At 34.6% G+C, this 23,113-nt stretch overlaps 4 protein-coding genes across 6 annotated transcripts; 3 read left to right on the top strand and 1 right to left on the bottom strand.

Moving 5' to 3' along the window:
- The first annotated feature begins 1,202 nt into the window (after positions 1 to 1,202).
- On the top strand, positions 1,203 to 3,396 carry LOC130635535 (P2X purinoceptor 7-like). Its single transcript, XM_057444892.1, has 3 exons — positions 1,203 to 2,362; positions 2,449 to 2,575; positions 2,652 to 3,396. Exons 1-3 carry the CDS (start codon positions 2,074 to 2,076, stop codon positions 2,824 to 2,826), a joined length of 591 nt encoding a protein of 196 aa, XP_057300875.1. The 5' UTR covers positions 1,203 to 2,073; the 3' UTR covers positions 2,827 to 3,396.
- Positions 3,397 to 4,114: 718 nt separating this feature from the next.
- Positions 4,115 to 4,483, bottom strand: LOC130635493 (THAP domain-containing protein 1 A-like). Its single transcript, XM_057444826.1, has one exon. It carries the CDS (start codon positions 4,481 to 4,483, stop codon positions 4,115 to 4,117), a length of 369 nt encoding a protein of 122 aa, XP_057300809.1.
- A 197-nt stretch (positions 4,484 to 4,680) lies between these two features.
- LOC130635531 (uncharacterized) lies at positions 4,681 to 9,746 on the top strand. 3 transcript variants are annotated; one of them, XM_057444887.1, is made up of 7 exons: positions 4,681 to 4,810; positions 5,478 to 5,649; positions 5,814 to 5,865; positions 6,074 to 6,178; positions 6,258 to 6,332; positions 6,425 to 6,499; positions 8,349 to 9,746. In XM_057444887.1, the coding sequence occupies exons 2-7, from the start codon at positions 5,495 to 5,497 to the stop codon at positions 9,597 to 9,599; spliced, it is 1,713 nt and encodes a 570-aa protein (XP_057300870.1). In that variant the 5' UTR covers positions 4,681 to 4,810; positions 5,478 to 5,494; the 3' UTR covers positions 9,600 to 9,746. The 3 variants fall into 3 exon arrangements, with proteins under 3 accessions (XP_057300870.1, XP_057300868.1, XP_057300869.1); XM_057444885.1 differs by having other exon boundaries at positions 4,759 to 5,016; XM_057444886.1 differs by having other exon boundaries at positions 4,759 to 5,016; positions 5,465 to 5,649.
- A 3,540-nt stretch (positions 9,747 to 13,286) lies between these two features.
- On the top strand, positions 13,287 to 17,711 carry LOC130635533 (uncharacterized). Its single transcript, XM_057444888.1, has 6 exons — positions 13,287 to 13,595; positions 13,760 to 13,811; positions 14,020 to 14,113; positions 14,193 to 14,267; positions 14,360 to 14,434; positions 16,305 to 17,711. Exons 4-6 carry the CDS (start codon positions 14,193 to 14,195, stop codon positions 17,562 to 17,564), a joined length of 1,410 nt encoding a protein of 469 aa, XP_057300871.1. The 5' UTR covers positions 13,287 to 13,595; positions 13,760 to 13,811; positions 14,020 to 14,113; the 3' UTR covers positions 17,565 to 17,711.
- Positions 17,712 to 23,113: the final 5,402 nt, after the last annotated feature.

Here is a 23,113-nt window from a genome sequence, read left to right as displayed (position 1 = left end):
AGCTGACACCGTGTCTTTCGGACAAGAAGAACTATGTCATTCACATCCGTGCACTTGATCAAGCGTTGAAGCACGTCTCATTCTTGAGAAGGTTCATAGGCTCTTGAGATTTGATCAGAGTGCATGGTTGAAACCTTATATCGATTTTAATACCGATCTGCGTACCAAATCACGAATGACTTCAAAAAGGACTTTTTCAAGCTGATGAACAATTCAGTCTTTGGTAAAACTATGGAGAATCAACGTAGACACAAAGACATACGCTTGGCTACCAAGAAAGAACAATATGAGAAGCTGGTGAAGAAGCCCAACTTCAAGGGTGCTATCTATTTCTCGGAAACACTGATGGGCATAGAGATGTCCAAGATCAAGATCAAACTGAACAAGCCAATCTACCTGGGACCGGCGATCCTCCATCTATCTAAGTTGGTTATGTATGAGTTCCACTATGGACAGAAATTCTTCTATTGTTGATTTAACGGGTATGATCTATTCTTCTGACGTAAAATGGTAAAGTGCTAAGGGATTTTGTCCTAACATCGGCATTTCCCTATCTCTACGTCCTCGACCAATCGGAGCGTGCAAAATTGTACAATCCGCGTGGCTTATCTCAAATTTTAAACAAAAATTTAAAGTCAAGAATAGATTCAACCACTTTCTTAGCGCCACCTGAACCAGGTCCCGTAGAATGTTAAAGGCCTTGGGAACGAGGGGAGTCATGATATAAGACCCCATTCTCGACCTGACCGCATAGACAAAAGCACTGAGAAAGAGGAAATAATTTTTCCAAGGCCATTTCTTGTTTAGTTTAATTTTTGTAGTCGTGTACATTTTTTTTTTTTTTATGCTTTTGCCGAACGAAATAGAAAAAGTCCTAAAATTAACTTTTGTTGACAGAATGAGTGACTTGTTGCAGGTTTTATTTCACTTCCATACCTGGTTCAGGTGTCCACTAATAACACATTTTCATATGCCTCAAATGGGCCGAGGTTTAATAACTCCACGTCCGCGGGTTCTTTTTCCCCAGTGCTCTTTTAAAATATCTACTCTATCTAAAGTTTTATGTCAATAATAAAAGAGAGCTCAATTCGGCCCTGGGAATGAAGTTGGCTAGGTAATTATTGGAAATTACGTAATACCAGAAGCCTTTGTATACTTTATTAAAATGGCGACGATCAGTGAGTTTCGTAATGTTTATGATATGAAAGGAAGTTTCACTTTCTTTATGCTTTATATATACATGATTTTCATGATTTAGAGCAATCCGAAATACTTTCGAAAGCTTTCGAAATGTTTCAAAATATTTCTAAATATTTCTGAAATAAAAATTTCTGAAATGAAAAAAAAAAAACAGACAGTTTCGAAATAGAAATCTCAAATGTATCTTGGCCTTTACTGAAGCGAAGGATAAAGTTTTTTGACGAAACGAATGTTAAAAAAGGGTTAAATATTTTTTCTTTAAAAAGAAAATATTTTGCTAAGAACGTTGCTTTGAGTCAGTAAAAGACAGCTCGTCACTTTGCATCATTAATTTCTCCCTTGTGAGAAGGTTCTAAGTCGTGTGGCTGTGGCTTTGTAAAGTCTTTTTATGAAGAGAATTATCCAATTCTAAGTTTTTTGAGTTATAATCTTCATCATTATGACAAGACGTCTTATCAACAAACAATGTAAACAGTAAGTAAACAAACTTTTAGAAGGTGTGCTACTGAGCTCACGGACTTTCTGCACGATGTGACGTTTGCTCATTTATTCGAACCTAGCTCCCTCGACTTTAAAGGGATTCCTGCATTGAAAATGATATTTTAGTGATACATTCCTATCATGCCAATAATAACGAAAGTCGCATTCTTTTGCTTCGAAAGATATGGAAAAAAGTCATACCCTTCAAATTCTTCTACAGCTTCCCTGTTCCTCCTTCTCCACTTCTGCTTTCCTTTCCGTCTCGATGTTCAAACTCGCGCCAGTCTATATTTTTGTTATGATGTCATAAGAAAGTATGAACCAAGCTGGCCGATAATTCTTGTACCAGAAAAATGCGTAAATAAGTTCTTGTGGTAAACGAGCTCATTTCACATGTCAATAATGGCGGAATCTACAACTGTAAAAACGGCAGAGGATATTTTACCATACCTTTTTGAGCCAGTCGTTATATCAGAGGGTGGGGAAGATGAATGGACTGACTGCAGTAGCGAGGCAAATGAGAGTGATGTAGAAAGAGAGATGGGAAAACAGGGAAGATGCGACGTGGATAGTGAAACGTGGTGCAAATGTGGACATTGCCAAAAAAAGTATTTTCCTATTGAATGCATTTGTTGTGTAGAGGTCGAAGAAACAAAACGGATGATTGAAAAGGAGAATATTGGTGAGTCAATTTCTTTTTCGGCGGATAAAACATCTAACAATTTCACATATTAGAAATAGTAACAATAAAAATATTCTTATCATTAGGCTGTATAATTGATCATCCAGGTTTTAGTCCAGTGTGCCTTAACGTCGAGGTTTTGTGGACATCGCTGGTGAACTTGGCAGATAGAGAAGGAGCTTATTTGCCGCGCAGGAATAACGTTCCAAACAAGTAGGGTAACTTTTTGCACATATGAAACTGTATTTCGTTATGGATTAAAGATAGGTTCATTTATTTTTACTTTTAGATCGTATAGATATGCAGCATATAGACAGTTTACCTGGTGGATACATGATAAGTTAGGTCGCCATGTTAGACGGGTTATACCATCTTGCGCTGTTAGCCGTATAAGGGCCGAATTCGAAGAAGAAGACGGCAACTACACTTTTTTTACGGCAGCAGCAATATCAAGATTTCCCTGACCTTTCACACATTTGAAATCTGGTTGAGATTTCCAAATATAAGTGCAGCCTTTGGTACATGTAATGTGGAGATAAAGCTGGGAACCTTTACGAAATGATTCGCGAATTGTTGACTTGTTCACAAGCGACCCACACTTTGAACATCTGTTCAATAACACATCAATTTGACTTCCATACACGATAAAGCATCTGTTGTTGTGATCATATGTATTTTCGGCGAATTCATTGATATCGGATTCACTTTCTTCGAAACTTCTGGATGCACCATGAACTGTTGGGTCAAAATCGGAATCATTTGTATCATTGCCAACTTCACTTGTTTCAGATAAAAAACTTTCCTTCAGTTGTGAAGTACCTGAATGAGACCAGTGTACTCAAATAATTATAAGTGAATACAAAACTCACTCTCGTCCCCAGAGAACGAGTTGTACATACCTTCAACACTTTTTTCTTTCCATCCATCATCTGTTTTACGTTCATCTTTTTTTTCATCGGTTTCTCCCGCATTCGATGCAGGTACAACATTGTCATCAGCAACATCTGAAGTAACGTTCAGCGAATTATCTTCATCTATCAAAATGCTAGAATTCGCTACAAAATTTAAAAATACACGCGCAAGTAAATACTGTCAACAAGATACACCACACACCCATAAATAATTTTAAACTGACTTGAAGAAAAACCAAAGGTCGAGGATGACATATCATCGTCACTGCAACCACTTTCTGTATCTCTAAAAGAATAATCACGGCGATTGGGCGTCGATGTGCAAAACTGCAACAATCTACGATAAAATATATTATCATAAGTAAAAAAAACACCCCAACGAAAATGCCTTCTTTCAATTAATATTGCTAACTGTTGGTGCTTACCTGGATTGTTCTAACTGTGTATTATTATTATTATCAAAGTCAGTTTGTGTTGAAACGTTTGCTTTGCAAATGATTTCCTTGAAATTGCAACCGAAATCTGTAGTTGTTACTCGTCTCAGGTTTGTTGTATCTGTCTGAGCGTGGACGTTGTAAATTCTATCAGTTTGAACTTCAGCATTCTGAAAATAATATGCGACGTAACTTATATGAAATCTGTAGCAATACATGCACAGCTACAGCCATGGATAGTAACTGAATACCTGAAAATGGTCCTCTGATGTTATAGGCTCTATCTCAGATGTATCGTCCTGATAAACTACAGGAGCATCTGTTTCACATTCGAATGAAGCCATTGCCTCTGTAACAATCTAAATTAAAAAGTATCAAGATAATAACGCAGATGACTTTACAATTAATTACCAATGTAATCTTACCCTAACATGTTCAGCACGTGTAGATCGGCCAACAGAAGTGCTTCTCTCCTTATTTTTATTTTCCTTATGTTTAAACAAGGTTGGCACGGCATCAGGTGTCAATCGGCGACGGGTACCTTTACGTGCTGAATACAAGTCACCACAAAGTTCCTGTTTTAATGTTGTTGTCGAGACATAACACGACTGTTCAAAATGATCAGAACATAATCTTCCACTTGGAGGTAAATCTGTTCTCCCAATAGCCACTTCCCACTTTTTAAATAATGATTGCTTTTTAGGCATGGTGTGGAAAGAAACATTTTTGTTGTTTTCTGTTTGATTTGAACAACCAAAAGCCACACAAAACGGCATAGCGACTGGCAGTCTTGTTTATGGAATTTTCCCGCCGTTTCTTCGTCTCGCTCAAGGGTCCCGCCACGGAAGATAAGAAGATTTATCATTTCGAGGCTAACTTGGATTAGCTATTTAAGGAACTCTACCGTTGTGTTAATAAAAATGCTAAATATAAGCTGGAAATAATTGTTTATATTGGACATCCGTGGTAGAGCGCTAATGTTATGGCTGATGCAATAATCAAATTGCCTCGATTTTCCGAGAAAAACATTACTACGAAAAAAAAGAGGAAGTTCTTGTTGCAAGGAAGTTGTTAATTCTTTTAGAAAGGCTTTTATTAGTTAGGCAAGTTGAGATTCTTATATTTTCTTTCTTGTTTTGTATTAAACGGCAAAGTTAGGTACTTTCTTATGACATCACAAGTACTTTGAGGACTGGACCGAATTTACTTAGTGGACGAAGCACACTGTCCTTCCAGATCATAGCGGCGGCCATTTTTTTTGAAATTATTTTTCACATTTCTGACGAATAAAGTGAAACCGTTGAGTAAGGTATGAATATTTGATTTTCTATTCTTGCTTACAGTTTATTGGCATAGTATCATTTTGTATGCGACCCTGTTTACAGACCCGATTAAGATAAAAAAAGATATAAAAATTAAGATGTATATAAAAGGTTTATTCTGACATATTTATGTATTGTCTTATTAAAATAACATTTTTTTCAAAAAAAATTTTTTCACTGGGGTGCCCTTTAACAACATCTGATAGGCAATTAGTTGCATTGTCTTTCTGCCAATCATGTCAAGATGTTGTTTATTAAATGATTTTTTATTGCTGAGTCTTCTTTCAGTGCGTCTCTATGGTATAAGTTATAGAGCCCTAAAAATTTTGTTTTTTCTCAAAAAGACATATCACAAAGGAATGTTTTATTTAAAAAGAATTTTGCAAATATATAAACTTGTTGCTTGATTTCTATTAAAATATATATTCCAAGCAGGAATTTTCTTCAGATTTTAATCGGGAAAACATGACTGGTTATGAGGTAGAAACTGTTGGCAATGTTTCTACTGATCTTTACTGCTTTGTCTGCTTAAAGATTATGAGAAATGCTGTCCAACCACCATGCGGACATGTTATGTGTCAAGGATGTTTTGATGCCTTAGAGAAAGATGCATCAGAAAGGTAACATTAAGCTGTTCTCTTGTTCTCATTTTATAGTAAAGTGATAACAACGTAATAGAATGAAGGTTTTAATTTGTCTTTCTTGTCTTTTAACGTTTATCAGCGCCTGTATTAGGATTGTGAAAATTAGAGTTAAACATTTTATGTATATATATATATTCCAGGAATACAGAGCTAGCCTGCAGGAAATGCTATGTTGCAATAACACGAAACAAGGTACTAATTATGTTTGCTTGGATAAACACTGTCCATAAACTTCCAATGTCTAAATACCGTAGTACTCAGTTGTCATGCTTGATTACGTACATTTTTAAGCTTTCTTAGTAACCAAGGGTCTTCCAACACGACTTAAAAGAGAAGCTTTCAAGGCAAACAGTTCAAAATATAATATCAATTAAAGGCCAAATTTTAAAAATATTTTTAGGTGACATCTGTGCCTCTAATCGACCGAATGATTCTTTCCATTCAAGTTAGATGTATTCATCATGTAAAAGGATGTCAATGGACGGGAGAGTTGGGAAAGCTGGAGGTATACAGAAGTTTTAATTGAGCATGTTATTTTCATGATGTGAAATTTCAGATATAAAGCACTGTCATTTGTTGTTTAGATGCATCTAACCAAATGCAGTCACTTGGCAAATCTTTGTAGTTATGGTTGTGGAGAGAAGATACTTCCCTGCATGGTAATAAATAACTTGACAATAGGATAGCAGAACTTTCTTATGTTTCTCCAAAGAAAATTACTATTCATTAATTTGTGTTTTCATTATTCCAGGAAATGCAGCACTCGACAGAATGTGAATATCGCACCATAAGTTGTGAATATGAAGTTTGCGGTTGTGATAAAAAGGTGTTGTATTAACCCTATTTGTGTTAGAAAAAAGTGGAGGGAGCTGACTCAACCCTTCTATACCTTTTTATGGGCTTTTAGTTCACCCTGATATTTTGTTAGAAATGCAACATGACATATTGTTTTGGTTTTAATGATTAGTCTAAAAGATAACTATTCTTAAGTATTTTTGATTGTTTTATTTTTGTTATGCGCCTTGCAAACAAATGTTGAATCAAATCCAACCTTTTTACGTATCGACTCATATCATCCAAAAGATTAAGTTTGTCCACTTAAATCAACTGATAATAAAAGTATGACAAATGTTGCCATGTCAACCAATTTTTAAACTTAAACGAAATTTTTCCGATTTCTGTAAAAAAATTGATTATTGTTTTTAGAAGCATTTATTTCTCTGCACATATTGACTTACTGTTTTTTGTTACTTACATTAGTGTGAATTAACCCTATTCGGTTCGGGGTTTTTCGAACATACTATGACTGGGGGGGGCCCCCCCAATAACTTTTCATAGGGTTGTTCAAATTAAATCAAACTTTGCACACTTATAGTACGTCACAAAAGGAACAAAATGGCGGCAATAATTTTTTGCTTGCGTCAGCACATTTTCTGTGACGTCATTAGAAGCTTGAAATTTCTTAAAAATACTACTATCTGCCTACAATATAATTACGTTTGTTCCAGAGCGAATTTTTGCATTCTGTTTGAAGTTTCTGAAAGCTAAATAAAAGTTATTTAACATATTTTCCGAGTTTTACATGGATCGCATAAAAAATTACCAAAAATTACCCGAAAATCCGGTTTTTTCCAATTTTCGGGTAAAATCCGACAAAATCGCGAAATCGGGTTAATCACGTGTCCAAATTAGGCAAAATGATTCTTCTTAATAAAACAAAGTTGTGTTGCAAGTTTCAGGTTCTAAGGACAATCCTAACAGAAGTTATTAAATTTTCCCCATGATAAGGATTTCATAGAGATATTTAGGGGGAGTTTCGAGTAATGGCCAATATCAAAGCCTCTGAAAGGTATGGGACCTAAAAATTTGGCATGCAGGTGTCTAATAGATAAATATATTGAAACTCATTAAGTTTCATAGCTATATAACATAGCAATAAGGAGTTATTAAAAAAACCGTCAGGGGGTGCAGAATCCGCCCCTCCCCCGCCCCCCGGACCGAATAGGGTTAATACAAAGCAATTTTACAATTATTTTGCAAAGCCCATATTTCAGCTAATTTTTAGCTAAATTTGATGATGTCATCAGCAAAAATGCTGATATCAATTTTTGACCAAGTTCTCACCTAAATTCTGGGCAAAATTTGTGGATGTTTTGTGCCTATTAAACGGGAAATCTTCTTCCCCAACATTGAGAAAGCCTAATTAGCAAAAAGGAGCAGGGTTGAAAACAAACAGAAAACTACAAGCGAGTTTATTCTAGGCTGTTTCCACAGAAGTATCTGTCATCGACCGGCCATCACGTATCAACACATATCGTCCAACGGCACGTCGATCTGTAGAACTTAGCCTAGTATAAAATCGCTTGTTGATGACATGATACTATCTGTGTTATTCAATGACAATGACTGAACAGATAAGTGGTAATATTTTTAACGTTGGAAAACTACAGCTTTCGTCACCTTAAAAAAACTTTCTAAGAATATAAATAGATTGAATTTTGTATTTAGCCAGTGCATATTTCCTAATTCTTAGTTTGATCAGTTAACACATTTTCAAGCTTTCCTGTGTTGATTATGGTTAGCTTTTAAATTTCAGGCTAGGAATAATCTTATGCTTTATAGTCCTGCTCATAACTTCTGAACAACAAGAATGATATGTCCATTTTTATATTAAGGTCATTTTCAAGGATTACAGCAGTCATCTGGAACAATCACGAGACTATCACGTGATGATTTCCCTACAGAAAATGGTTGTTTCTGAGAATGAGAGGAAACTGCAAGGGTATATGCAAGTAAAGGGCGAAGTTCAGTCGGCACAATTAAAGTTGGATGCCATTTTAAAAGAAGTTGAAGAGGAAGAGAACGAAATTAAAGAAGAGATTGAAACCTCTTTGCAAGTTATCACTCGAGATATAGAAGCGGAGATATACAGTTTGAAGCTTCATGTGGATAAGAGCGTTAATGAGTTTGATCGTAATGCGCTGAAGCATGCAGTAATTACAGACAATGACATGGAGAAGCTGAAACTTGATTGTGACATGGGTGGATTGCAGCGAAAGTTGGATACTGTATTCATGGATCATCGGAAGCAATACAGTTGCAAAGCAAAAGCTTATGCTCGAGACAAGCTAAAATCAATGGAAGCTGTTAGGAACAATGTGTCCATACTTGCTCTGAAAGCCTCTGGATATGTAGACGATACGCAACTGTGCAAAATGATTGATGTATTTGAAAAATCACTTGAAGATGGAACAAGAAAAGTCAAAAATGTTTTGGGTAAGATTGTTGCAAGTTCAGCAAATCGTGTTGAACAACTGAAAAATGCGTTTAAACTTGAAGAAGAATCACTGAGTGAAAGTATTTCACTAAAGTGTGCTTACCAGACCAGATTTAAAAATATGGTGGACAATTTTCACAATACACCAACGCTGTATCTATGGAAAGTTGATGCTTTTGAGAATAGTGTCATTGGTTCGATTAACTGCTTGGCGTCACATGTTATATCGGGTGGTAATTTATCAGCACAGCCTTCTTTTTGTCAATATTCTGTTGTGTGGTATAACCGTGCTAACATAACTGTCTATCACCGTCCAATTTCAATTCCTCCTTCTTCTTTGATAAAATTTTCTGTTTTGTCACAGTTGAATTCAAAGACCTACGAATGTGACAATTTTTCTCCTCGCTTATTGGGACAACCGAATTACAATCAAAACGTGGTTAGTTATACCGTGGTTAGTAACCAGCCCATTTCTCCACGGCGGCTAGTGAATGAAAATGTTTCTTTCCAAAAGCTGCAGGAGAATGAAATTCAGAAAATGCTAAAAAAAACCGTGCAAAGCATTTCATTCAACTCAACTATACAAGACAAAAACAAAGGAGTGCTTGTGGATGATGTTGTGTATGTCAGATGTGAACTTACAAATTAAAGAAAATTTTTACAGAAACAATCTCTCCTTAGTAGGATGTACACTATCATTATTCTTACGTCTCTATTGTTCTAAACTATAGACGTATGTTTCTGTCTAAAATTCCATCCTGATATTATTATGAAGCATATTCTTATAAATGAAGAAGTGTTGTTGTTGTTTTACTCAGAATTTAGAAATTTTTTATTATTAAATCATTTACACCATTTTTTATAAGCATAATCAATCTACGCCCAGGATAAAGTACTCTGTTAGTCTATTTAAAAATAAGCTTTATCTATTTCTTATGTAATAAATAAAAGCTCAATTTCTAGTTGTCAAGTAATAAGGCCTTTATTTGTTTTCTATACGTGTATTGAGTTCCTTTGATCATAATTTTAGAAAGTTGTCATTTCTTTTAAATAATGTTGTCTTATCTTCTAAATCGTGTGGTCTCCTGAACGAGAGTTTCAGACATTTTAGTTTACGAGCCTAAATGCCTACAAAATTTGTTTACAGTAGTCCCAGCAATGAGCCTACATTAATGTGTCTTTACTGAACGCATTCGAGCCATGTACAATTAATGCGTGCCTACCCACAAAACATTGTAACGGAAAGATTAAGCGAACCAACCTAGCACTGACGAAGCGTAGTGATTATGACACATTTTTTGCAAATTCTTTAAATTTTGCAGAAAGTTATATTAAGAGGCGAGTAAAGTATCTGTAAATATGTGTATTGTTTCTTATTCCTGGAAAACACGATATACGCCTTCTCACTTGAATGCTTTTTTAACTTTATCACTTTTTATTTCGGTGCTTTTACAGACGAGATAGTGAATCTATCTATTGAGTTCATACACAAAATCCAATGGTATATCATTTGTCTGTATTTAAAAATTATTTTCTTTCATATGACGCATGCGAACACTTGTTCTTGAAATAACCACTTGAGTTACTTCAAACTTCTTTTCAGCGCGTGGTTTGTCAGGTCATAAAAAAATTAGATATTATTTGCCAAAATTTTTCTAAAACTTTTCACGAAGTAAGTTATTCCCATAAAGCCACTTTCCACCAGTTCACCTCACTTTTTAACTTTATAACTTTGAAAGAAAGCTGATAATTGAGAAAATTTCGTCCATTTACAAATGCTTATTCGGCCTTGTAATTGTTTTATTAAAATTTATCAAGAACAAAGAACATGTTTTTCAAGTTAATAGCGTTACAACAGAATTAACAAAAACCTTGCAAATGCTTTCATCAAAGACAATTCGAAACAACATACACACAAAAAAAAAACATTTAAAACAACAACAGCAACAAAGGTGGAAACGAATACATGTAAAGTTACAAACATTGAAAAGGTACGACAATAGATACATGTCAATCCTAAATACATCATACACGTTTCTTTTTTAAGCAACGCAAATTTTGGACAAGCCTCAATGATGATTAACTTTCTATATCTCACAGGCTCAATTGTTGCTTGTTGACTCTCAGCTCGAGAAGTTTGTTGCTCCGTTGAGCTAGTTTGACAATCAAAAATAAGGAGTTAAGTTTACACCGCTACATTATATTGTGCAAATATAACCATGAGCTTTTTTACTTTCTGTGTATCTAAACATAATCAATACAAACGCGTTAACTATTTATTATCTTCTTGTATATGATTGTATAATATTGGACGTCAGTCCCCGCAATTAATTCTACAACATTGAATACGTTATATTTTAGCAATAGAAATTACGACAATGCATTGTAATAATAGAGACTACCCTTTAAGTTTTTGATTTAGTAAAGTCTTTTGTACGAAACTTTTGGTTTAAAAATACGGCGCTAAATCTATTTGTTTTATAATCCATGCTTTACCCCTTTTACTTGTATCAACCACATTTAGTTAGGATTCAAATCATGACAGGTACTTTTCTTCATTTTGTTTACACGATCATTTTAGAACGATCATTTCAAATTGTGTGTTATAGTCTTTAAACGCTTAGTTGAAACCCACTCCTTATTAAAAATTTTGTATGGGTGTAATATGTTTGCTTTCCCAGGAAAACATATCCTGACCTGTAAACTACCAGAGATGGCATAGGTATGTCCAAACAACTGCATTATTTACTCAGTATTTTATGTAAGTAAATTTAATTTAAAAAACAATTTCTAGCTGACAATTTAATATAATAGAGAGTAAATGCAAGTCCGAAAATTGAATTCATAAAGTCAAAGTATCCTAATCAGATAATATAGGACGAATGAATTTATTTTAAAATTTATGTATATTTCGTGTTACATCCAACACATCTTTCAGCAGAATGAAATGTTACAAGAAAGTTCAGTAAAAAAAGAAATTTTGAAGGTAATTAAAACGTTAAATAAGAACTCTTGACGCTTGTAAACCATTGTTCATCTTTAAAGTTCATCTTTCAATTTAGCAGGAGAACAGGTTTTAGTTGCACGGTTAACTAAGCTTCGCATCCAAGCTTTACGATAATTCCACGGTGTATAGCTGTTGTAATTAGTTTACAAGCCAGTTTTGGTGTCATTTCGGAAAATTGACAGACCATCAGGTGCAATTTCTATGTCTAGGAAGTGTGGTACTTCGTTTTCAAAAGTGTCTACGTTAAACTGTAGATTAATATCGAAGCTGTTATGGGCGCGGTGTACATGTTGAATGTCTTCATGTTCTAACAGTAGGAGAGCATCGTCTACGCATCTGGAGTAAAACTTAATGACGTGATCATTGATGGGTGGCCTAATAATAATCTCAAGTTCAGTCATGATAACTATCGCTAGTACTGGTCCTAAACATGTGAACAACTTCTATCGAACTGAAATCGGAAGATAAAGCATTGTTTTAAAAATATCACTAACATCAAATTTAAAACCTACTCCGTTAAAATATAGGTCTAACAGCGCAAAACGTCAATATTAAATAATTGATATCGACGTTTTGTGTTTAAAGATTTTTAATACTGAATATTTTAACTAAAGACAATAGTTTTATAGCTATAAAATTTTGGCAAAAGTGCTTTGATAAAAAGAAGTATATTTAGTCTGAAAATAATATTTAGTAACTAATCATGTGGATTTTCGAAGGTTAAAAGCGTTACTGCTACCTGTCGTTACTGCTAGTTTTATATGTTAGGACTTGTGCAACGTTTTTATTCTTTTAAGTTGTAAGTCAAAATAGACTTACTTCCGTTTTGGTTCCGTCAAATATACATGCATAAATACCAAATACCATGAAGACGATATTTGTTATGAGCAAATTCTTAGTTTGCAGCAAAGCGGTGCATATATACTTTGTGGTGCATATATGCTTTGTGGTGCATGTATGTATTGTGGTGCATATATACTTTGTGGTGTATATATGCTTCATGGTGCATGTATGCGTTGTGGTGCATATAAGCTTCATGGTGCATATATGCTTTGTGGTGCATAAATGCTTTGTTTACATAAGTGTATTGTTTAGATTACATACACAGTACGAATATCGTATGCTAAAAATAGTAAAAAAGACTGTATCGTGTATTTTGGCTTTACGTCTTTTTTTGTCTTATTTTTGTCTTACAGCCAAAAATATCAAGATACTGTTTATTTAAAAAATTGTTCTATTGTGGAGTCTTCTTTCACGGCGTATTATTCATTAAGTTCTGAAAATTTGTTTGTGAACAAAAAGAAAGTTGAAATAAAGTTTCGTTTAAAAGAGAAAGTTGTTTTTCTTTAAAGAGATATGATATAAATTAGTTTTATTTTAGAAGAATTTTTAAAAGAATATAAACTAGCAGCTTGATTTCTATTAAAATATATATTCCAAGCAGGAATTTGTGAACTTTTCTTCAGATTTTAATCGGGAAAAAATGACTGGCTATGAGGTAGAAACTGTTGGCAATGTTTCTACTGATCTTTACTGCTTTGTCTGCTTAAAGATTATGAGAAATGCTGTCCAACCACCATGCGGACATGTTATGTGTCAAGGATGTTTTGATGCCTTAGAGAAAGATGCATCAGAAAGGTAACATTAAGCTGTTCTCTTGTTCTCATTTTATAGTAAAGTGATAACAACGTAATAGAATGAAGGTTTTAATTTGTCTTTGTTGTCTTTTAACGTTTATCAGCGCCTGTATTAGGATTGTGAAAATTAGACTTAAACATTTTATGTATATATATATATTCCAGGAATACAGAGCTAGCCTGCAGGAAATGCTATGTTGCAATAACACGAAACAAGGTACTAATTATGTTTGCTTGGATAAACACTGTCCATAAACTTCCAATGTCTAAATACCGTAGTACTCAGTTGTCATGCTTGATTACGTACATCTTTAAGCTTTCTTAGTAACCAAGGGTCTTCCAACATGACTTAAAAGAGAAGCTTTCAAGGCAAACAGTTCAAAATATAATATCAATTAAAGGCCAAATTTTAAAAATATTTTTAGGTGACATCTGTGCCTCTAATCGACCGAATGATTCTTTCCATTCAAGTTAGATGTAAAAGGATGTCAATGGACAGGAGAGTTGGGAAAGCTGGAGGTATACAGAAGTTTTAATTGAGCATGTTATTTTCATGGTGTGAAATTTCAGATATAAAGCACTGTCATTTGTTGTTTAGATGCATCTAACCAAATGCAGTCACTTGGCAAATCTATGTAGTTATAGTTGTGGAGAGAAGATACTTCCCTACATGGTAATAAATAACTTGACAATAGGATAGCAGAACTTTCTTATGTTTCTCCAAAGAAAATTACTATTCATTAATTTGTGTTTTCATTATTCCAGGAAATGCAGCACTCGACAGAATGTGAATATCGCACCATAAGTTGTGAATATGAAGTTTGCGGTTGTGATAAAAAGGTGTTGTATTAACCCTATTTGTGTTAGAAAAAAGTGGAGGGAGCTGACTCAACCCTTCTATACCTTTTTATGGGCTTTTAGTTCACCCTGATATTTTGTTAGAAATGCAACATGACATATTGTTTTGGTTTTAATGATTAGTCTAAAAGATAACTATTCTTAAGTATTTTTGATTGTTTTATTTTTGTTATGCGCCTTGCAAACAAATGTTGAATCAAATCCAACCTTTTTACGTATCGACTTATATCATCCAAAAGATTAATTTTGTCCACTTAAATCAACTGATAATAAAAGTATGACAAATGTTGCCATGTCAACCAATTTTTAAACTTAAACGAAATTTTTCCGATATCTGTAAAAAAATTGATTATATTGTTTTTAGAAGCATTTATTTCTCTGCACATATTGACTTACTGTTTTTTGTTACTTACATTAGTGTGAATTAACCCTATTCGGTTCGGGGTTTTTCGAACATACTATGACTGGGGGGGGCGGAATCCGCCCCCCCCCCCCCCCCCAATAACTTTTCATAGGGTTGTTCAAATTAAATCAAACTTTGCACACTTATAGTACGTCAGAAAAGGAACAAAATGGCAGCAATAATTTTTTGCTTGCGTCAGCACATTTTCTGTGACGTCATTAGAAGCTTGAAATTTCTTAAAAATACTACTATCTGCCTACAATATAATTACGTTTGTTCCAGAGCGAATTTTTGCATTCTGTTTGAAGTTTCTGAAAGCTAATTAAAAGTTATTTAACATATTTTCCGAGTTTTACATGGATCGCATAAAAAATTACCAAAAATTACCCGAAAATCCGGTTTTTTCCAATTTTCGGGTAAAATCCGACAAAATCGCGAAATCGGGTTAATCACGTGTCCAAATTAGGCAAAATGATTCTTCTTAATAAAACAAAGTTGTGTTGCAAGTTTCAGGTTCTAAGGACAATCCTAACAGAAGTTATTAAATTTTCCCCATGATAAGGATTTCATAGAGATATTTAGGGGTAGTTTCGAGTAATGGCCAATATCAAAGCCTCTGAAAGGTATGGGACCTAAAAATTTGGCATGCAGGTGTCTAATAGATAAATATATTGAAACTCATTAAGTTTCATAGCTATATAACATAGCAATAAGGAGTTATTAAAAAAACCGTCAGGGGGTGCGGAATCCGCCCCCCCCCCGCCCCCCGGACCGAATAGGGTTAATACAAAGCAATTTTACAATTATTTTGCAAAGCCCATATTTTAGCTAATTTTTAGCTAAATTTGATGATGTCATCAGCAAAAATGCTGATATCAATTTTTGACCAAGTTGTCACCTAAATTCTGGGCAAAATTTGTGGATGTTTTGTGCCTATTAAACGGGAAATCTTCTTCCCCAACATTGAGAAAGCCTAATTAGCAAAAAGGAGCAGGGTTGAAAACAAACAGAAAACTACAAGCGAGTTTATTCTAGGCTGTTTCCACAGAAGTATCTTTCATCGACCGGCCATCACGTATCAACACATATCGTCCAACGGCACGTCGATCTGTAGAACTTAGCCTAGTATAAAATCGCTTGTTGATGACATGATACTATCTGTGTTATTCAATGACAATGACTGAACAGATAAGTGGTAATATTTTTAACGTTGGAAAACTACAGCTTTCGTCACCTTAAAAAAACTTTCTAAGAATATAAATAGATTGAATTTTGTATTTAGCCAGTGCATATTTCCTAATTCTTAGTTTGATCAGTTAACACATTTTCAAGCTTTCCTGTGTTGATTATGGTTAGCTTTTAAATTTCAGGCTAGGAATAATCTTATGCTTTATAGTCCTGCTCATAACTTCTGAACAACAAGAATGATATGTCCATTTTTATATTAAGGTCATTTTCAAGGATTACAGCAGTCATCTGGAACAATCACGAGACTATCACGTGATGATTTCCCTACAGAAAATGGTTGTTTCTGAGAATGAGAGGAAACTGCAAGGATATATGCAAGTAAAGGGCGAAGTTCAGTCGGCACAATTAAAGTTGGATGCCATTTTAAAAGAAGTTGAAGAGGAAGAGAAAGAAATTAAAGAAGAGATTGAAACCTCTTTGCAAGTTATCACTCGAGATATAGAAGCGGAGATATACAGTTTGAAGCTTCATGTGGATAAGAGCGTTAATGAGTTTGATCGTAATGCGCTGAAGCATGCAGTAATTACAGACAATGACATGGAGAAGCTGAAACTTGATTGTGACATGGGTGGATTGCAGCGAAAGTTGGATACTGTATTCATGGATCATCGGAAGCAATACAGTTGCAAAGCAAAAGCTTATGCTCGAGACAAGCTAAAATCAATGGAAGCTGTTAGGAACAATGTGTCCATACTTGCTCTGAAAGCCTCTGGATATGTAGACGATACGCAACTGTGCAAAATGATTGATGTATTTGAAAAATCACTTGAAGATGGAACAAGAAAAGTCAAAAATGTTTTGGGTAAGATTGTTGCAAGTTCAGCAAATCGTGTTGAACAACAGAAAAATGCGTTTAAACTTAAAGAAGAATCACTGAGTGAAAGTATTTCACTAAAGTGTGCTTACCAGACCAGATTTAAAAACATGGTGGACAATTTTCACAATACACCAACGCTGTATCTATGGAAAGTTGATGCTTTTGAGAATAGTGTCATTGGTTCGATTAACTGCTTGGCGTCACATGTTATATCGGGTGGTAATTTATCAGCACAGCCTTCTTTTTGTCAATATTCTGTTGTGTGGTATAACCGTGCTAACATAAATGTCTATCACCGTCCAATTCCAATTCCTCCACAGCATCACCATAATGATACTTCTCCTTCTTCTTTGATAAAATTTTCTGTTTTGTCACAGTTGAATTCAAAGACCTACGAATGTGACAATTCTTCTCCTCGCTTATTGGAACAACCGAAATACAATCAACAAGCCTATTCCGTCATTATTCCTTCACGGCGGCTAAAGAATGAAAATTTTTCTTTCCAACCGTTGCATGAGAATCAAATTCCGGAGACGCTGGGAAACACTGTTCAAAGCATTTCATTCAACTCGATTATACAAGACAAAAACAAAGGAGTGCTTTTGGATAAAGTTGTGTATGTCAGATGTGAACTTACAAATTAAAGAAAATTTTTACAGAAACAATCTCTCCTTAGTAGGATGTACACTATCATTATTCTTACGTCTCTATTGTTCTAAACTATAGACGTATGTTTCTGTCTAAAATTCCATCCTGATATTATTATGAAGCATATTCTTATAAATGAAAAAGTGTTGTTGTTGTTTTACTTAGAATTTAGAAATTTTTTATTATAAAATCATTTACACCATTTTTTATAAGCATAATCAATCTTCGCCCAGGAAGAAAGAAAGCCCAGAAAGTACTCTGTTAGTCTATTTAAAAATAAGCTTTATCTATTTCTTATGTAATAAATAAAAGCTCAATTTCTAGTTGTCAAGTAACAAGGCCTTTATTTGTTTTCTATACGTGTATTGAGTTCCTTTGATTATAATTTTAGAAAGTTGTCATTTCTTTTAAATAATGTTGTCTTATCTTCTAAATCGTGTGGTCTCCTGAACGAGAGTTTCAGACATTTTAGTTTATGAGCCTAGATGCTTACAAAATTTGTTTACAGTAGTCCCAGCAATGAGCCTACATTATTGTGTCTTTACTGAACGCATTCGAGCCATGTACAATTAATGCGTGCCTACTCACAAAACATTGTAACGGAAAGATTAAGCGAACCAACCTAGCACTGACGAAGCGTAGTGATTATGACACATTTTTTGCAAATTCTTTAAATTTTGCAGAAAGTTATATTAAGAGGCGAGTAAAGTATCTGTAAATATGTGTATTGTTTCTTATTCCTGGAAAACACGATATACGCCTTCTCACTTGAATGCTTTTTTAACTTTATCACTTTTTATTTCGGTGCTTTTACAGACGAGATGGTGAATCTATTTATTGAATACATACATAGAAGAACGACGCATGTGAATATTTGAAACAGAACGTTAACAACGAGGTTTTTAATACAGAAAAAATGCTTTTGTCTCTTCTGAGTAATCTGTACCACCCTCGTCTCCAGTATTTTTGTTTTTTCTGACATGAAAGAAGACGACAAAAAATACCCTGGTATCGTTGAGCGTCATAACGAATACCTTAATGTATACGATCAAAAAATGGCGGAATTTCAGAAAATTTATGTTTTATCAACAGAAAACGTACTGACAACTGTATTGTTTGACGAGCAAAAAATACAGGAAAAATTATCTAGGTTGATAAAGAAGTTGTGCTGCTTTATGTGCAAGTTACATAAACTTGAATATAGTTTAACTAGCTACCAAGTACTTCCTGAATAGAACTTTTGTTTGCTGAACTTGATATTTCATTGTTTAGATTTCAAATCCAGTTTATGAAAATCGTTTTTATTTTTGTGGCGTACTGAATACTATGTTAAAGAACAAGGGAGTGAAGTAAAAAAAATTACCCTGAAGGGGGTTACCGAATCCTTAAAGAACAAGGGAGTGAAGTAAAGGGCAGAATAGTTTTTGGACAAAATAACGAATCAAGAAAAAGTTAATAAAGATCAAAATAAGAAATGTAGAAAACATGTGAAGAACATTTTTATTATTTTATACAATTGAACGTACTGAACAAATTGATATTTATTTTGTGAGTGTAAAGACAAAGAAAGTAAAAATTCATGAAGAGAGATGAAGCCGCCATATTGCGCGTTCGATTTGTTGTTGAATGTTTCCGGTCCCTATTTATTTCAATTTGGCGCCATCTTATCATAACAAACTTCGTGCAAAGCTCGTAGTATTTTGTGAAAAAGGGACTCAAAACATGAAAACAATACTGTTGTTGGTCATGATAGATAATTCTTAAGTTTAGAAAAGTTTAAACGAAGGTACGATGGTCCCTATGGTTCACTTATCTTCTATATAAAAACACTTCTCTTCTGTATAACAACATTTCTCTTCTATATAAAAACACTTCTCTTCTGTATAAAAAACTTCTCTACTTTGATACCCAAAGTTCTCTTCCGTTCGAAACACTTCTCTTCCAAGTGCGAAACACTTCTCTTCCAAGTGCGAAACACTTCTCTTCCATAAGCTCGAAAATTTCCCAGACTGAATCTGGTCCTTAATATATGAATTTATCCAGATCTTGTATATGAATAAATGGCACACCCCGGGCCCTGCGCATATGAAATTTTGGACCCAGTAAAGTTTGCATAAATTCTTACGGGGGCATATTACAATTGACCCTACTTTATCCGGGAATAACATTGATTGTGATGTCTGTTAGGAACAGAACTCGTGGTTTACAAAAACCAAGATATATTTTTTGCAGCAATAAACATTGTGATCTTTGTTGGGAAAAGAACTCGTGGTTTTCAAAAAACAAGATATATATTTCTAAAATCCAAGCATTTTACATTGTTACAGGTGTTGTATTACATATATATTTCTACTGCACAAATCAAGGCGATATAATAATCAATAGCTTCATGAGCTGTCTCTGGCTTAAGTTTGGAGAAACTCTCCATTGGAAGAACTGTTTCCGCAAATTCAATAAATTCAGGCTCATTAACGTGATCTGGTACAGATAGTTCGCTAAACTCTTCTAGCTCATTAAGATCTAAAGTTTTTTTTAAAAAGACTCGCAACCATATAATTCTGGAACATAGTACAATGTATCAGGCCTTCCACGGGGGGCAGTAGCACCTTTGCTTGGTGCTAACAGATGTTGATTCCAACGAATCGCAAATTCATTAAGGTCCTTTCTGATCAAATCCACAAAGCAGTAGCGTACACATTCAGCAATGAGTGCATCCAACCTCGTCCCCAGGCCCATTTTTCTCTTTTTGACGATCTCGGACGGCGAGAAGGCCGTCTCGGATATTAAAAAAGCGAAAAATTGCCCTGGGAACGAGGTTGGAGTGCATCACCAGCATCTAAATATGTCACATGGCGGGGGGACTGGTCCCGTGTAATAAACCTCGCAAAAGGTTAAAACTACGGACCAATGATGTAAAATTGCGGACCAGATTTTAGAATTCAATTTGTAAAGAGCCACATGCAGAGAAGTGTCAAGATACAGAAGAGAAGTGTTTCGTTATATAGAAGAGAAGTGTTTTTGATTTGGAAGAGAAGTGAGCCATAGGGGCCATCGTACGAAGGTTATAAATTGTTGTTATTATTATAGTACGTAAAATATTCTTAGTTATCTTGATTAACAAATCTTATTTTTAAAGTTTACTATTAAGTACACCTAAGACATATCTATTTTTATCCTAAACAGGCATGAAGATTTTTGTAAAAATGTTGTTAGGAAAATAAAAAGATACTTAGTTATGAAATATAATTATTTGTTATTTTTGTAGTTACTTTAAAAGATTTTAGGATTTAGAAATCTATATTAATTTCCCTCGCTTAAAATTTATTTTGTGGCTGCCACAAAATAGTTTTTTGTTCGCCTCTCCTTTAAGGTAGTTATGGAATTCAGAGCTTTTTCAGATCCACCTTTCCCCAGTTTTAATAATGGGATTCTCTTTTCTTAAATAAATTTATCAATTTAAGTTAATTTTCGATAAATTTTTGCAAATAGGTTCTCAAGAAAAAAACACATTTTTGGGATTTAATTTTTTGAATCCGATTTCTAACAAATATGGCAGGTCTTTGGAAAAACGAATGAAGGCTTATACAACTGTGTTATCAGTTGAAAAATTGTTATTAGGCATGTCAACTGTATTACTTGATGCAGAATTTTTCAAGAACAGAGAACATGTTTTTTAATTCGAAATACGGCGGACATTATACAGTGTCGTCTAGAGTGGCATAGTTCACACTGAGTGTAGGCCATTCGTTCATTATCGGTATGTTTCCATTAGACTGGTCCAAACTTTCCAATAATTTTTTTTCTTCCTCCTGTAATGAAAACCAAAATAAATTTATGCCTATCCAAATCTCATACTTTTGCTCTGTGATTGGAAACATATTAAAATACTTTACGGACACAAACTTTCGTAAGCAGAAAGTTTCGCAAGGAAAAAATATCGGAAGTCTTTGGACTTTATCTTTTCGAATGCACAATTTTGACGTAATTTTGCGGTACTTAGTTTAGAAAATTAGAAGCATTCCTGCATTCTTCCGCGTTTTTCCAATCCCAGTGGCCATCGCTGATGAAGTTTGGATCGCATAAAAATTCTACTTCACACACACTATCCAAATTGTCATTTTGAATGCTATCTGGATTAGATGGTATCATAGGATCAATGCCATAGAATTTAACAATCAAAAAATTTTTGTTTATCTCTATAATAATAGCCGTCGTCTGTCTGTCTCTGTGCAACATGGTGGAGCAAGTAGCGAGACCCGCCGAAAATCCCCGCGGCCCTGCAGCTTTATTTCGAATCCCGGGCAGACCCCGTTTTTTTACCGGCCTTGCTTTGCCGCTCACGCGTAATAAACCAATCACGAGGCTCCATTTTCACTAATGACCAATCCAAGTGCTTCGCGGCCTCAACATGCCGACGGGAGGAAACATGCTACCCCTACGAAGGCCTTTGTAGTTTGGAACTGATGGTGTGAAGTTTGTAGGTGTCCTTTCAATCCTCCTTATTTCTTCTGGGTACTTCTTATCCTATACGATTATTTAGTTTGTTTTCACATGTTAAGGTGAATATTTCATCACGTTTTCTAGCTACGTATAAATCTTAAACAAACCAATTTTAAGTTTTTGGCTAGCTACAAAACGCAGATTTTGAGGCAGCTAGCTATAGCTAGCTATCTTTATTTATTCCTATTCTTTTAAAGTTTTTATTCAGTTTGGTATATTGTTCTTTATTTTTGTGTTAAAGTTGAGTCTATCTAGCTACCTCCTTTTAGCTACCTCTGGCTAAAAAGTGAAAGTAGCCAAATGCAGTTAAGCTGCAAGTGAAAGTAGTCAAATGGAGTTTTGCTGCAACACAATTCTTAACAATTCTTATGCTAAGCTCAATGCAGTTGGCAGCGACCACTTTTATTACTGTTTTAAAAACTTAAACAGAACCGGGCTGATTTCTTTTAACTCCGAAGGGATAAGGACTTTTGGAAAATAATAGTACCCCTATGCTCATGTATAACACGAAGATTTTGAAGGCTAGCTAGCTAGAGCCTTACTTATTACTAATCTGTATGGTCTAAGAGCTTTTTATCCTACCCAACATTTATTTTTATGTTGAGGCTGTAGCCATTTAGCTAGCTCCTATCTTTGGCTAAAGAGTGAGAGCATAAAGATAAAAATGCAGTTTGACTACAACAATATTCTTAAGCGACAATTCTTATGCTAAATGCAGTTATTTTCCTGAAACTTTTTCTGCAAATTAAATGGCTGAGCAATTGTTTAAACCGAAGTTGCAATGAAGTTTTTTTGGAAAAGGGTACTTCTATACGCCTGTTGAACTCTGTTTAACTGTACTAAGCGGTTAGCCCAGTTTTAAGCACGTTTTTTGTAAAACCTGTACTAATTTTTAAACTTTCTCGAGTATCACGCCTGTACGGATAGCCAACACTGTTTACCTGAACTAACTGCTCAGCCCTGTGTTAGTAATGGACTTTTTCTTGTGTTTTAGCTAATTTAAACAGAGTCTGCGAGAAAGTTTTTTTCAAAAGGGTATTAACCC

This window comes from Hydractinia symbiolongicarpus, chromosome 3, assembly GCF_029227915.1.
Source record: "Hydractinia symbiolongicarpus strain clone_291-10 chromosome 3, HSymV2.1, whole genome shotgun sequence".
NCBI lineage: Eukaryota > Metazoa > Cnidaria > Hydrozoa > Anthoathecata > Hydractiniidae > Hydractinia > Hydractinia symbiolongicarpus.
Note: the sequence above shows the minus strand (reverse complement) of the source record. Positions and strands in the feature narration are given on the sequence as shown.

Bases quoted from the DNA above. Each gene is read 5' to 3' on its own strand.
- LOC130635531 (XM_057444887.1), top strand. From the start codon at position 5,495: ATGACTGGTTATGAGGTAGAAACTGTTGGCAATGTTTCTACTGATCTT. The intron at 5,866-6,073 runs GTACTAATTATG...AAATATTTTTAG, and splicing joins TTGCAATAACACGAAACAAG to GTGACATCTGTGCCTCTAAT. The intron at 6,179-6,257 runs GTATACAGAAGT...TTTGTTGTTTAG, and splicing joins GAGAGTTGGGAAAGCTGGAG to ATGCATCTAACCAAATGCAG.
- LOC130635533 (XM_057444888.1), top strand. From the start codon at position 14,193: ATGCATCTAACCAAATGCAGTCACTTGGCAAATCTATGTAGTTATAGT. The intron at 14,268-14,359 runs GTAATAAATAAC...TCATTATTCCAG, and splicing joins AGAAGATACTTCCCTACATG to GAAATGCAGCACTCGACAGA. The intron at 14,435-16,304 runs GTGTTGTATTAA...TTTTATATTAAG, and splicing joins TTTGCGGTTGTGATAAAAAG to GTCATTTTCAAGGATTACAG.
- LOC130635535 (XM_057444892.1), top strand. From the start codon at position 2,074: ATGTCAATAATGGCGGAATCTACAACTGTAAAAACGGCAGAGGATATT. The intron at 2,363-2,448 runs GTGAGTCAATTT...TCTTATCATTAG, and splicing joins GATTGAAAAGGAGAATATTG to GCTGTATAATTGATCATCCA. The intron at 2,576-2,651 runs GTAGGGTAACTT...TTTTACTTTTAG, and splicing joins AGGAATAACGTTCCAAACAA to ATCGTATAGATATGCAGCAT.
- LOC130635493 (XM_057444826.1), bottom strand. From the start codon at position 4,483: ATGCCGTTTTGTGTGGCTTTTGGTTGTTCAAATCAAACAGAAAACAAC.